At 43.4% G+C, this 14,450-nt stretch overlaps 2 protein-coding genes across 5 annotated transcripts; one reads left to right on the top strand and one right to left on the bottom strand.

The window, feature by feature from the left end:
* Window positions 1–451: 451 nt before the first annotated feature.
* On the bottom strand, window positions 452–2,362 carry LOC108103874 (inositol polyphosphate 5-phosphatase K). Its single transcript, XM_017209600.2, has one exon. It carries the CDS (start codon window positions 2,120–2,122, stop codon window positions 605–607), a length of 1,518 nt encoding a protein of 505 aa, XP_017065089.1. The 5' UTR covers window positions 2,123–2,362; the 3' UTR covers window positions 452–604.
* Window positions 2,363–3,014: 652 nt separating this feature from the next.
* Window positions 3,015–14,271, top strand: LOC108103873 (nuclear pore complex protein Nup153). Of its 4 annotated transcripts, XM_017209597.2 has the most exons (9): window positions 3,017–3,435; window positions 3,524–4,110; window positions 4,190–4,702; window positions 4,765–5,021; window positions 5,202–9,285; window positions 9,370–9,528; window positions 10,264–10,404; window positions 11,340–11,407; window positions 12,525–12,722. In XM_017209597.2, exons 2-9 carry the CDS (start codon window positions 3,976–3,978, stop codon window positions 12,616–12,618), a joined length of 5,451 nt encoding a protein of 1,816 aa, XP_017065086.1. In that variant the 5' UTR covers window positions 3,017–3,435; window positions 3,524–3,975; the 3' UTR covers window positions 12,619–12,722. The 4 variants fall into 4 exon arrangements, with proteins under 4 accessions (XP_017065085.1, XP_017065086.1, XP_017065084.1 ...); XM_017209595.2 differs by lacking the exon at window positions 11,340–11,407 and having other exon boundaries at window positions 12,525–14,271; XM_017209599.2 differs by lacking the exon at window positions 10,264–10,404 and having other exon boundaries at window positions 3,019–3,435.
* Window positions 14,272–14,450: the final 179 nt, after the last annotated feature.

Raw genomic sequence — 14,450 nt, 5'->3', positions numbered from 1 at the left:
AACCTTATTATTTTGTTAATACGGTTGAAAGAAATCAAGTTAAAATATCGTTTTTATATAATATTTGTTCTACATTTTACTTTAAAAACTTTCAAAAATATCACTTTTCAGACTGCGGTTCTTAAATAATTCATAACTCTCTCTCTCATATTAGTTTCCAATATCATAAACTTGCAAGTTTCCGTGGAACAGCCATAACCTGGACTGGAAAACCAAATTGGGCCCAATATGCGGGTGTGTCATAGCGTAAATATGTGACTGTCAGTGGCGTAATTAACCTTTTGCGAAACCGGTTAAATAAATATATATCTAATGCCATGACACCGAACAAATAAAAATAACAAAATGACAACAGAGAGTCGGATAGAAGAACAAACATATGCAGACGAAAGCAGGATTCTTTGGTTGGGGATTGGGTGACTGGGAAAGGTAGTAGTAAACACAAACATGATTGGTTGGATAATTGTATAATTACATATAGTAAACGTTATTTTGAGGGTGGCGCTGAGTAAACAGCCAACACAAGCAAACTTAACATGGTCAACAAAAATAATATTCTGCACAGCGAAGACTAAAGAATAAAGATGTCCAGGGCCTCGGCCAGCTAGTCAACATGGTACTCCGTCCGATGGGGGGAGCCATGTCGCTTCTCGGCCACAAAAACGCCACTGACACCGGCCAAACTGGTAACGCCACGGACACCAGTGCTGCGGAAATAGATCAACAGATACTGTTCGCCGTGGCGTAGTTCCACATCGTCAGCGAAATCGAGACGCACCTGCTCCTGGGCATTCGCCTCTTGTTGGCGTCGCAAGCGTTGACGATTCTTATGATGATGACGACCCCTACGGTGATGTGAGGGTGTCTCAAATGGATCCGGTTCATGGTTAGAGTCCGAGGATGTTGGTGACTCAGCCTGATTGACGTACTCGTAGGCAACGTAGTCTGCCAAACTGGCATACTCAACCGGATAAATTCCAATCCAATCGTTGGGACCCTCATCAAACTCCGCCTGCTTGCGATATTCCACCGTGTTCTCGTCCCCAATCTTCCAGACCGTCAAGGGGGAGAACACTACACCCGGTGCACGTACATTAGGATACAGTTTAATGGTAAAATCACTGGTCACCGGCTTGTGATCACTGATGGTATACACGGGATGGGATTTGTAAGAGCACTGTTCGATGGACAATTGCATCCCAGGTTGTCTGTTCATTGGCTGCACCGCATACATAATCCGATCCGTCCACGCTGGGCGCCGTTTTAAGTCATACTCGGAGGTTCCCTCGCGGAACTTAAAGGTGGGCGGAAAGGCTGGCAATCTTTCGTGCATAACCTGAAAGGCCTGCTGCGATTTCTCGCGCACCTGATATAGTTGATCCCGCTTAATAAGAGCCTCATGCTGGGTCTCATCGCGAACCAGCTCACGGACTTCCGTCGAGGAATCCCCGCCCTGCAGACGGAAGTTGAGATCACCAAACCAAAAGACATAGTCGTGATCGTAAATCTCCCTGAAGCGTTTGACATGGTAATGATGATTTTCTAGGATCTGATTATAGTCCTCAATGCGCTCATCCAACTGATGATCATGGGCAGCCAGGTGAGCCACCACGAATGCTAAACCGCAACCGTAGAGGGTGAATCGAACGCTCACGGCTCCCTTATTGCCCCAAATGCCACCAAAACCGGTCCTCGTGAACTCCGCCTCGATGTCCTGCAAGTGCTCTACGTGCTGCCTCCGTACGAACATGCTCAGAAGGAGTCCCTGCATCTGTTCCGTCTTTACAGCCACATAATCATACCCACGAAGCAGTTCCTTAGCCTTGTGCGTCCAAGGATCCTCCTTAAATAGGCCCAACACTTGTTGCTGCGGCTGGGCATTGACCTCCTGCAGGCCAAGTGCATAAATGTCCGGCAAGTGGGCATTTGTCTCCTTAGACGAGGTCACATCCTGTAATCCCAGTAGCTGACGAAGAGATATGTTTTCCGGAAAACGGCTGCCCACATTCCAGGTCACCACGTACACCCGGTACGTCTCCACCTGCTGCTTTCCACTGCCCTTCGCCTCATCTGGCTCTGAGTCCGGAATCTTGGATGACTTTTTGGACTCCGTTTGGCTCATTTCCGCACAAATCGTATTGATAACCAAGTGGTTAACCTCTTCCAGCTGTTCAAAGCAATAAAAATTGTTTATCCAACCTATTGGGATTGTTTTGCAAACCAATTCTTTATGCTAGCGCGGATTATGTTACCGTAATCTGGGCTATTTCAGCTGGAGAAGCAGCCGTGTCGAGTGGTAATTGCTGAAAATATTGCAGCACAAATAGTTTTTAACACTTGTTTGCCCAGCCCAACAACAACAACAGAGCAATAGCAATAACAACAACTAGAGATGGTACTAGAAAGATGACACAATCGATTACCAATTTAAAAAAAATGTTAAACTCCTATTTTTATTATAGATACCACTATTTTTAAAACAAAAAGCAAATAAGTTCATGAATTGGCTATAATTTAGTACGATACACAATTTCAGCAGTTTTTTTTAGTAAATTTCAAATTTTGCCGCCACTTTTACTCGCTGGCATTAATTTGGTATATTTATATCGAAGCCACTCGCTGCAGTTTCACTCGTCATTCTTAATAATATGCGATTGTTTTAGGACAACTATCGATGCTTATTAATAATGTATGTAAATAAATAATTTTAAAACCTTACCTAACCTTTGCTTATAACGTCATTGAGATTAATTTTGTATTGTTGAAAAACCTAATTTATTTGTTAGAAAAACTTCAAATCATGTGTGCTTTCTGATATACTTTAAGTAAGTACCTATCAAATCAAATTGTATAAATGTTACTTTTAAATCGAGGTTTTTTGCCAACAAATTAAATCTCTTTTGGGAAAAAGTTGATAACCTATTACCGTTTTAATTAATGATATTTCATAATTTTCAATTCGTAACAGTGATAACAATCGACGATTGCAAAAACTATCGCTTATGGGACACTTCTAGAAACATCGATAATATCGGAGAAACATCGATTTTAGTTCCAGCTCTACCTTGTGGCCACACACGCGTTTTTTCCCAAATCGTGCTTTTTTGTGAAATTCATTTGTTACAAATCGGCATTGCATTACGATCGCGCAGCCAACGAAAATCTAAGCGCGGTCACGGAACTAAAATTGTATTTGCAAACAAATCTGTGCATTTGGCCGCACGAAAATGCTAAAATTCATACCGATTCGCAGCGCGCGTGTGTGTGTGTGAGAAGAGCGTGAAGAAGAGGAGCGAAGAATTGCGAAAGCAGTGTGTGCAAGGCGGAAGAAGCACAAAGACAAAAGCGAGGCGATAAAAAAAATTCGGACAGGCGGCGCTATCCGACAATAAAATAAAAACAAAAAAAATAAATCAGGCGGCATGCCGCAAAGCGGTAAGAGAAAATCCAAAAGAAAAAAACGATACTAAACGCTTTACCCGTATTTGGTACCAAATCCTTTTTCCCGCCTCTAATTTTACAGTGCCACTGGCCAGCATTTATCATCATCCAGTGGTGGCCAAATATAAATCTAAAGCGAGTGCTATAATATTGTGGCGCCAAACAGAATAGTTTCTAAAACAGTCTGCCGCGTGTGTTTAAAATCTCGGCAAATAAAAAAAAAAAAAAACGAAAAAAAACACGACGGCGTGCGTAAGCGCACACACACTCTCGCACACGCACGACAGTGAAGGAAAGAGACCGGTATAGCGGTGGGCAGTGAGGGCGAGTGAGAGAGTAATTCACACACAAACAGACACACACAACTCGCTGGCAGGAATTGCAACAGTGTGTGCTCCTTTTTTTCCTTTTTTTTTTTTGTTACTTACGTTTTGTTGTTGTGTGTGCGGCGGCGCTTCTTTTTGGCTTTTTGTGTCTCTCTTTTCTGCCGTTGCTTCGCCGGCTAAAAAGGAGAACCGAAATTAAATTGGCATAATGGAGGATGGACAGGAGCAAAGGGAATCCTCGCAAGCGGAACTGGCCAGACTGCATCCGATGACGCCGCTAAAGGAGCTGCCAGAAGAAGAAGAGGAGGAAGATGAATCCTCGGCGGGAGGCGACAACAACAACGTAAGTACAGTCGACAACGACACATTAATTTCCAAAGCAAGTTCCTAATCCCAACCACAAACCGAATCCTTAAATACAGTCTATACTGGGAAAGATGAAGAAGCGAGTATCCAGCATTTTTCCCACCTCCATAAGCGGATGGTTTTCGCCTTCATCTAAAGGTGGACCTGAGTCCGCCGCCTCATCATCCTCAGCTAATCTCCGCCAGCCACAGCCACGCCAGGCTAATGGACGCTCCACAACGAAGCGGAAACGTGGTCGTCGTCGCATCATGCTAGCAGATGCGGATGAAGCCGATGATCTGGACGATGGTACCGATGCCAACGGGCTAAATTATGAGGAAGTTGCCTTGGCTGACAACATAGCTGAGCATGACTTGGCTGCCGAGGATGAGCAGACGCGTCGCAGCGAGTACAATGTTTTCCTGTTGCGCAAGCGACGCGATGCTGTTGCCGCTGCCGGTGGTGACGATGAAGAGGCCGAGGACGATGATCTGGAAGATGAAGAAGATGAGGGCGACGAAGAAGATGACGACGATGAGCAGGATAATCTCCTCCAAAGCACCGCCGTTCCCAAGCGTCGACGTCTGGAGGTAAGTAAAATTATTTTTAAAATTCTGCCTACAATTCTCAATTAATCGTTAATCCCATCCAGCTGGAGACCACAGTCAACTTGCCAAACATGCGCCGTCTGCCCTTATTGTCATCTACTCCTGCTGCTCCACTCGTTGGTTCCAGCTCCAACTCCTCATCCCTCTTCCTCTTGGAGGGTGTAACGAGCAGCAGGCAGATTGCACCACACCGGCGCAATCACCTCAATTTATATGGTAGTCAACGGCAGCGCGAACCCGCTTATAACTTTTTCACGGGCAACGAAGCCGCCGAGGGCAGCACCGGGGATCTGCCGCACAGGTAAGTAACTCAAATCTAGTCCATCTCTTGTTCCTTACGACCTCTTGGAAAATCGATTACAAGCAAAAACAAATGTTCTTTCAGTTAACATTCATTAAAATGATTCCATATTCCTTGAATACTATAATAAAGTATTATTTAAAGAAATTATTAATTAGTTAAGCCTTGCTATCATTTTAGCATTCGCCGTTCGCTGAACATACCTTTCGGAGGCAGCAGCACCGCCACTAGACACAACAGCCTCTCCAGCCTTCCTAACCACAAGCGACCCTCGCTTATGGGCCAACGTACCCATCGTCAAGATCTTACTATGGACGAAACGGGAATTGGACTTGGTTTGGGTTCGGTAACAAATACCGATGGAGATCGCCTCGACCATTTGCTAAGAATCAGCAAGACCAATAACAACATTAGTAACAATAATAATAACAATAACAATGTTATCAAGTCAAAGTCAAGACGCACTGAATTGTCAGTGACCGGAGGAGTTGGCGGAGACTCGCAGTCCGAGAGCGATATGAACGATTATCACGACAATGGTGATGGCCACGATGGACTGCGACCGTCTCATCACAGCAGCAACAGTAACCTGGAGTTTTACGGCAATTTGCAAAGCACCAAGTCGATATTTAACAGGAGCAACGCCACGGCACAGCAATCACACCGGAATTCTACATGGTCGCTAAATTCTTTGAACCAGCGACGTCGCTTTAATGCCTCCATTTACGGAAGTACATCTGCGTTAAGCGACAGTCGTCTACTGAGTCGCAGCGCTTCAGCATCCGGTTCTGCATCTGCATCCAGTTCACCCTTTTACCAGGGACGGACCACCTTTGGCGGCAATTCTGCGAATAATCGCATATTCAGTCGAAGCAATCTGAGCTCCTCCGCTGCATCCTCAACAATGGCCATTAATTCTGCCGGCAGTTCTCCAGCTCATCCATTACAGGGATCTATGGCAGGTGGTATAGGGTACGGAATGAAAGCTGTGGACATGCAGCCATCTGTCAACAGCAATATTTCAGATATAGGTGGCATCAAGAAGTCTGGCTCCGGGCTATCAAATACCACACTACGCATCCTCAGCCTGCTGGACAGTTACTCAACGCCACTGATCGATGCCAAGCGCATGGGTAGCACCATCAAGGAACATCAAAGCAGCCGTCAACAGCGTCAGTCTACGTCGGCTACGCCATATCCACGTCCCTCGGGTTCCATTAGCCGCAATACTACGGTTCCAAAGGTAATGGACGAGTTGGCGGAAATGCGCTCTAACAAACTGCTGGTTCCGACAATGCAGCAGCTTTTGGAACGCCGACGACTGCACCGCGTTACCCAGAACTCGCGAGAGGTTGTGCACCAGAATGCACGATCTGGCACCGAGAACAACCAGGAGAAGGTCAATCAAACAACACCTTATGTTGCTCCGGTGGATCAGTCGTCCAGCCATACTCCCCATACAAACAAGATGCGTTCGCGACTGTCACACCAGCAGAGAAATAAGGAGCCACGCACAGAACTGGAGGAGGCACCCAAGCCGCTAGATCTGCCACAGATTAGCTTCCCAGACATGGCCAGCACGCCAAAGTTCGACTTGGTTATTAAACCATCGGTGCCAGTGGTTTCAAAACCATCTTCAGTAATCCCAATAATCAGTAACAAAAGCAACAATAGTAATATAGCGGCCAACTCCAAGCAGCTGCCCAACTTTTTGGCTAATCCACAGCCTGCGGAGCCAATTGTTAACTTTTCTGCCAATGGCAATACTGTTGTTGCATCCAGTAAACCATCGGGACGCAACTTTAACTTTTCGGAACCCATAGCTTTGTCGAATTCGCAGGTAGACTCCGTTAGCGATCTGGCAGTTAAGCGCAATTATTTCTTCCCTTCACCGGCATCACTGGATGACGTGCCAAAGCCGTCGCAACCAACGATGAACGGAGCACCACCACTGGGATTCGGTGAGCAGTTCAAAAAGTCATCCAAGGAGTGGGAGTGTGATGTGTGCATGATCCGCAACAAGGCCGAGGTTAACAAATGTGTAGCCTGTGAGACAGCTAAACCAGGAGCAACTCCGCCTATGGCCGCTCTTGTCCAGGCAGCACCACCCACGACAGCTATTGTCCCATTGTCTGGCTTTGGGGACCGCTTTAAGAAGTCTTCTACCGCTTGGGAGTGCGACGCATGTATGCTGTCCAACAAGGCGGAGGCCAGCAAGTGCATTGCCTGCGAGACTCCACGAAAAGCGGCGGCACCAAAGGTTAACAACTTTCCGCAAATCACAAACAATTCAATAACCGGATCCGGGTTTGGTAATGCCTTCAAGCCAAAGGCCAATACGTGGGAGTGCCAGACATGCCTGGTAATGAACAAATCAAGCGTCACGGAATGCATTGCCTGTCAGACGCCTAACTCACAACCTAAAAGTAACAGCGATGTATCCGTACGGAGTCCATCTGGATCGTCATCGTCTTCGACATCATCCTCTGGATCATTATCTGGATCCTCATCCGGATCACTATCCGGATCATCCGCTGCTCCATCTCAAGCCAGATCATCCGGAGCGTCATCGTCGTCTATCATTGGCTCATCTACCGACAAATTCAAGTTTGGCTACGGTTTGGGATCATCAAATGAAGTACCCAAGCAGGATACGGGATTTCAACAGCTGGTGGCAGCACAAAAGGCAGCGAGTTGGGACTGCGATGCATGCATGGCCCAGAACGATATGTCGCGGATCAAATGCATCTGCTGCGAACAGCTAAAGCCTGGAGCCACTGGCGTCACCTCATTATCTACGAGCACGACTACCTTCGGTAGCAGCGGTTCAACGATTTCCTCCGCCAGTGCGGTGCCTAAATTTAGCTTTGGATTTGCGACTGTAAAGGAAGTCGTCAAGCCTTCTGTAGAAACGGCTGCACAGGGTAAAGATGTGGCAGACAGCAAAAAGTCGGGAGAACCCATCCCGAGTTTTTCGTTTGGAGTAAGCAAAGTTGACCTGCCCAAGACTGTAAGCTTTACTACAGAAACGAAAGCACCAGCCGCCGCATCTAGCACAGAAACGACAGCTCCGGCTGCTGCACCAAGCCTCCAGTTTGAATTCAAAGCCCCAACTACTGCGACCACGGCAGCCAGCTCACTCACTACCACAACAACCACCACTCCTGCTCTGGGTGGCTTTAGATTTAGCGCTCCACCATCATCATCGACTGTGTCCAGTTCCACGGCTAGCTCGAGTGCGAATCCCACGGCTGTGAAGCCAATGTTCAACTTTTTAGTAAGCAGTACCAGTAGCCAGCAGCCAATGGCCAAGGTGGCGGCAACCCCGAGCTTAGGTGTTTCATCAAATACCATAACAACAACGACGACCTCTACTTTAACACCGACAGCTACACCAGCTGCAGCCGTGACTACCTCAGCACCAGCTCCAGCTGCCAACTTTAGCTTTGGAAGTCAGGCGAAACCGGCGGCAACCCAAAACGCTGGAACTTTCTTCTTTGGCCAGACAGCTGCCTCTTCAGCTAACCCAGTCAGCACCAGCGTTAGCTCTATCTTTGGGGCACCTGTAAATACCACAGCCAACACCAGTTCCAGCTTGAGTGTCACGACTAGCACCACAAATGCCGTGGTTCCAAGCTTTGAACCCACCACGACCCCACAGCTCTTTGGCAGTTGGGGCGAAAAGAAAGCGGTGACAACGACTAGCAGCACTATCGAGCCTTTTGCCTTTGGATCTTCTTCGGGACCGGGAACGACGGCAACACCCAGCTTCGGTTGGTCAAACAACGGAGCAACCGCTGCAAAGAGCAATAGCATTGCTGTCACCAGTGTGGGCATATCAGCTGCCCCGGCTTCTACAATGCCGACAGCAGTGTTTGGCAGCAGTTCTATGTTTGGAGCTCCGAGCAACAGCACCACAAGCACCAGTAGCTCTCTTTTTGGATTGACGGCAACATCACCTGCCGCAGCAACACCGGCGGCAGGCAGTTTAGGTGGTAATGGAGCAATCTCTGGGGTCTTTGGAAATATGGGCAACTCTCTGGCGGCAACTGGAGCACCGACGGCCACCATGCCCGCTGTGTCAGCCGCTGCACCGCTGGCCAATATCTTCGGTAATCCCACGACAATTGCTGCGGCAGCTCCTGTTTTCGGCAGCAGCAGCACAAGCGGAGGTTTTGGAGCAGCTGCAGCGTCGGCTACAGCGGCGACATCAGGATCGAAGGTAGCATTTGCTTTTGGTGGAGCGACCGCAGCCGCGCCAGCTGTGAGTATATAATTACTTATTCATGCATAGGTTTATGTTTTTTTTTTTTTCTGATTTACCCAATCTGTTTGTTAACTTTTGCAGTCCTCAAATGCACTATTTAAATTTGGCAGTGCCAACAATGATCAGCCGACCGCCAAACCTGCGTTCAATTTCACAGCCTCCGCGGTGAGCTCGACTCCCAATGCGCAGAGCTTTAATTTCACGTCCAATTCGGCAGCTACTAGTCTCTCCGGCGGCGATGTAAGTAAATCAAATACCCAATAATCAATCCACTATCATCATACCTGACGAATTTACAAAGAAATCCAATTAATGCCCAAAAGATATGATCGATGGGAGCAAAGCTCCAACTGAATGATGATGAAAAATTTCTCTCATTTTCATCCATGCAAATTTGTTTGCGGTTGTTTGTAGTCGTAGAACTGTCGGTCATAAATATTTCCTTTTGATTTTCCGTCTTGCATGCCACCGTTAAGCGTTATAATTAGCGATGATAACAATCGATCGATCCTCCTAACATATCTGACCGATTATATATATATATATTTTTATTTAGAACCACTTACCTTATTGATTTGAACTATTTAACCTACATATAGAGATATCTATATATATATTTATTTGTATTCTTCTCTCCTTTTCTTTTTTATCTTTTTCCACAACCCTTTCTACATAAATACACACAAACGATCGTGCGTGTTGTTACTGTTGAAATATTGTCGTATACCACCATGTATTTTATGTATACTCCTTATAACTACGCAACTTCCATAAAATCTGTAATGTACACTATCCTGTACACACTGAAAACTGAAAACTTTGTGGTCACGGGCACGAAACCAACTTTACTACCATCCATCTTACCTACCACCTATATGATTACCACGATTTTGATAATGAAAACGAATCAAATGAACAACCCAAATATTAATGAACACGAAAATGAACTGAATGGGATATGAATTTAAATCACAGTCACAGCCACGGATCTTCCAATTTGGTAGTCCGTTAGCGGCGGTTAATAACCAGGCTAGTGGACCAGGAGGATTAAACTCCTCCTCCTCCTCCGGCGGTATGCCCATGCTCAATTTTACCGCCACGTCGCCGCAGATGCAGGTAATGCGAAGTTATGGTCAATAATCAGAGAGTTCCATTAACTCGACTAAAACAATAACCGATTGCTAATATCAACTCGTATGCAATAATATTTACCAAAGAGAATGCCAAAGAAATCTGCACAGAATTCATTTTATTTATGTTTTGTATAAATTATTAGCTAGTAATAGCTTGTCTGTATCCATACTTATGTGTAAAGTTTTGTATGATTTGAAGGAATGATTATTTTTAATGTTTTATCACTGATTACTGAAGAAATGCATATTTGAAATGAATTACTTTAAGGTTGAATTCTTAAATTTTTACTTATCAAAAAGTTACCAAATTGTTACCAATTGTTTGTTGTAGATTTCAGTGGCAGTCATCCTGGTAAATAACAATAATATCATAAATGTATCATTATCATTAGCTTTTATCATAATGCTTGAATATTAACTGTACTCGCATGCTTAGTCAAATGTATTTATGTCGCTTTTGAACTTCGGCTTGAAAGTGCATGTGTTGCAGGGCTTGTCAATATTTCTTTTTAAAAAATATAAATTAGAATTAGAATTCAGTTAGTTTTTTGCAAACTGCTTGTAGTGTATTTTTGCATGCTATTTTTCCGAATATTTTGACAAGCACTCACACATGCATACAAGCGCTCCACAATTACATATCCCCAATCTTAATCCCCACCCCAACCCCCTTCCTACACACACACACAAACACACACATACCACAGACCCATACCAGCTGTCATTTTTCATGTAGCCATTTCATTCCTTTTTCGCACTCAATTAAGAGTAATTTTTTTTTTTTGTAAATAACCCAAAAAAAAAAAAATAAAACAACCCACCAACCATCGTGAACCTGTCGCTTATATAAAAAAAAATTACTTGCAAGAACAAATCAAACTTACCAAGGAAAACAAACAAAAAATATTCTTCTTGCAGTCAACACCGAATGCCAATGCACCGTTCCCATTTAGCGCCGGTTCCCCAGCGCCAGCTAATATATTTGCGTAAGTAAGACAGAGACGGGTGATCCGTTGCGGCGGGCGGCTTCAGCCTTTTTTCTATCCCGCCGGGATGCGAGCGGGATAGAGAGATAGCGGGCACGAGTAAAAATGATAACGCATTTTTTTTTGTCTCCCTCTTTTCCCCACATTGAATTGGTCAATTTACGAATACAAGCAAACAAACAGCCAAACAACCACAAAACACTGATTGCTTTTATTTAAATACACACTAAACACAAACACAAACACACACAGCTGCTTATTAACCGTTTTAATTGCATTTGTGTTTAAACTAATTTTTAAGTCATTTGTTTTTGTGCGTTTGTCCAATTAGTTTTATTTTTGTTTAGTTGCAGCAAAAAACAAAAAAAAGAAAAGAAGAAAGTTAGATTAAATCTATTGCTCAGTTATTACATTAACATTTACAAGAAAGATACTTTTGTCTTGTCAACTGGAAATTTTGGAATAGCTTAAAAATTATATTATTTTGTTTTTTAAAACTTATAATGGGTTTCCTTTCAATTTACATTGTAAAACAGTAATTTTTCATGTTAAATGACATGCTATTTGCATTTGCATTTACAAGAAATTAAAATAGACTGAACTTTATTCATTAAAAAATTACAAATCTGATCCACTATAAATTGTTTCACATTACATTTTCATTTCCGGAAAACCATCAAGGAGTAAGAACTGTTTCATAAGAAGAAAAAAAATTGGTGTAAAGATCTCTTTATTAGAACTAAAACCAAGTTACCATTTTTCATTTTGCATTAACGTTGTTCTCAACGCATCCATTTCCCCCATGGAATCGGAATGCATATCGTCTTAATGTTATATTTAACTCTACATAAATAGGATATAAGATTTCGAATATCCTTTGTCATTGTTCAACTATTATTTGTGTTTTTCGTCTTATATTATTCGTGTGTGTATCATTGTTTTGTTTTTGTCCACAGCACTTGCCATTTCATTGCCATGATTATTTTGTTTGGCTAATAATGTTTCTTTTAGAGTTAAAGAATATAAAATATTCTCGCTCCGCAGCAGCCGCCCGCAGACGTTTTATAAAAATCAATGGATTAACATAACACTAATCCTATATATTATTAATCCGCAGCTTCAATCCGCCAGCCTCTGGCAATTCGGCGCAGAATTCTCAAACTGCGCGCCGCAAGATCCGATCTGCAGTGCGCCGTCAACCGCCTCGGTAGAAATGGCATCGCAGTCGGCCGACGAGATAGCAATTGCATCTGCTCAGGCCGCCATCGGATTAGGATTAGGGGAATTGAGGAGATCGCCAGTGGATAGACATGGAGGAGGAGATACAGGAATAGTGGCGGTAGCGACAAGGGAATTTTCAATGGAGACCGACAGCAGCAGCAATGGCAGTATCAAAAGTACACCGATTCAGAGACGAATTCGCCGACACCACGAGCACTGGCATCATCAGGAGCACCAAGTGCTTAAGCCGCCTCAGCACCATCAGCCGGCTCAGCGCACTCAACTGCCCCGTCAAAGCAAGTATTGCTATGTGCGTGAAGGTAGCTTGGACGCTAGACCCGAAAAAATCTCTACCAGGACCAGAGGACGCAACGCGGAAGAAGCAACCAAAGGAGGAGGACGAAATGGTGGTAACGCTGCCGCTGCCGCTGCCCCAACTGTAGCTGCCATAGCACCCAGGCAACAGCGACTGACACGACGCAACCGTGAGGCAAAATCTGTCGAAAACAAGGACAACCGAACGGGACAAACAGGATCTGGAGCAAAAGGTGGTCACGTACTCAGGAGTCGCTATAAAGTTGTGCGTCACAATAGCTATGAGAAGAACTTGTCCAAATCTTCCAAATGAGAGTCAAAAACCACCAGGATGAACAACACAAAGGAAGCGAACAGGATCTTGGGCAACAGGTGGTACTGATTGTGAGTTAAAAATCACCTGGATGCTACCAATCCTGCCGCACGTTCTTTCCACACCCTGCTGCGTATGGAGAGCAGAGCACTCGAGGATTGGCCAACACTATACATATAAAACAAACAACATCAATGATTACAAATTATATAAAAATTTCGTTCGTTTATTGAAGCACTGAACGCCGCACCATTAAAGCGGAACGTGTGTAATTTTAATAATATTTTTAAAAATTAATTTTTGTTGATTATAAATACTTAAACAATAATTATGTAATAATTATTTTGTGAAAAATGTGTAAAGAAACTGCTGCAACTTATACATATATACAGATGCGAATGAAAAATATAGCGCAAAAAACGTAAACCTACCATTATATATATTATACATACATACATTAAAGTAAAATTATCTGTTTAGACAATTTACGAACGCGGAAGTGTGATCTCAGCTAAGATGTGCTGAGAAATATAATGGTTGCAGCCAGATAAAGAGAGAGACATAGAGAGTTTGTATTAAGTCTTAGTTTTTGTTATTCATTTTAGATTTTAGATTTATATACAATTCAATACAAAATTTGTGTTGCACATGGAAGTACGTGCAACAACACAGTGGTGTGCAGCTGCAGAAGCCAAGGTGGAAAGCCAACAAATTAAAGCAAACAACTATCTAGCAACGTAAATAAACAAAACCTATAGCTAACAGATAACAGATAAGAAAGAAGAATCGATAAAGAGATGATGGGTGGCATTATTGATGGAGTGCGGAAACAGTTACGATTATGTGCATGTTTTTTATATACATATATTAATAAAAAACATTGAATATTTTATTATAATTTTAAATTGATCATTTTTAAGTCGAAAACAGAAATGGAAATCAGAAGTCTTAATGTTGAGAGAGAAAAAGGTATCATAATGTAAATAAGTAAATATATGCGGTATGATAATTTAAACTTGACTTTGTGCATTTATTTTGGCTCTGGCGGTTTTCTAGTGTGTTTTATATACAAATTCTTTATGAAATATATATACATTTATATATATATTAAAATTATCATTACAAGACAATAACCGGAACTCGGTATTTCTTTTATTTATTCTTAACCATGATTTCACTTCCAAAATGTGATAG

This window comes from Drosophila eugracilis, unplaced genomic scaffold, assembly GCF_018153835.1.
Source record: "Drosophila eugracilis isolate 14026-0451.02 unplaced genomic scaffold, ASM1815383v1 contig_408, whole genome shotgun sequence".
Taxonomy (NCBI): Eukaryota; Metazoa; Arthropoda; class Insecta; order Diptera; family Drosophilidae; genus Drosophila; species Drosophila eugracilis.
The sequence above is the reverse complement of the archived record's forward strand: the minus strand, read 5'-3'. Positions and strand labels throughout refer to the sequence as shown.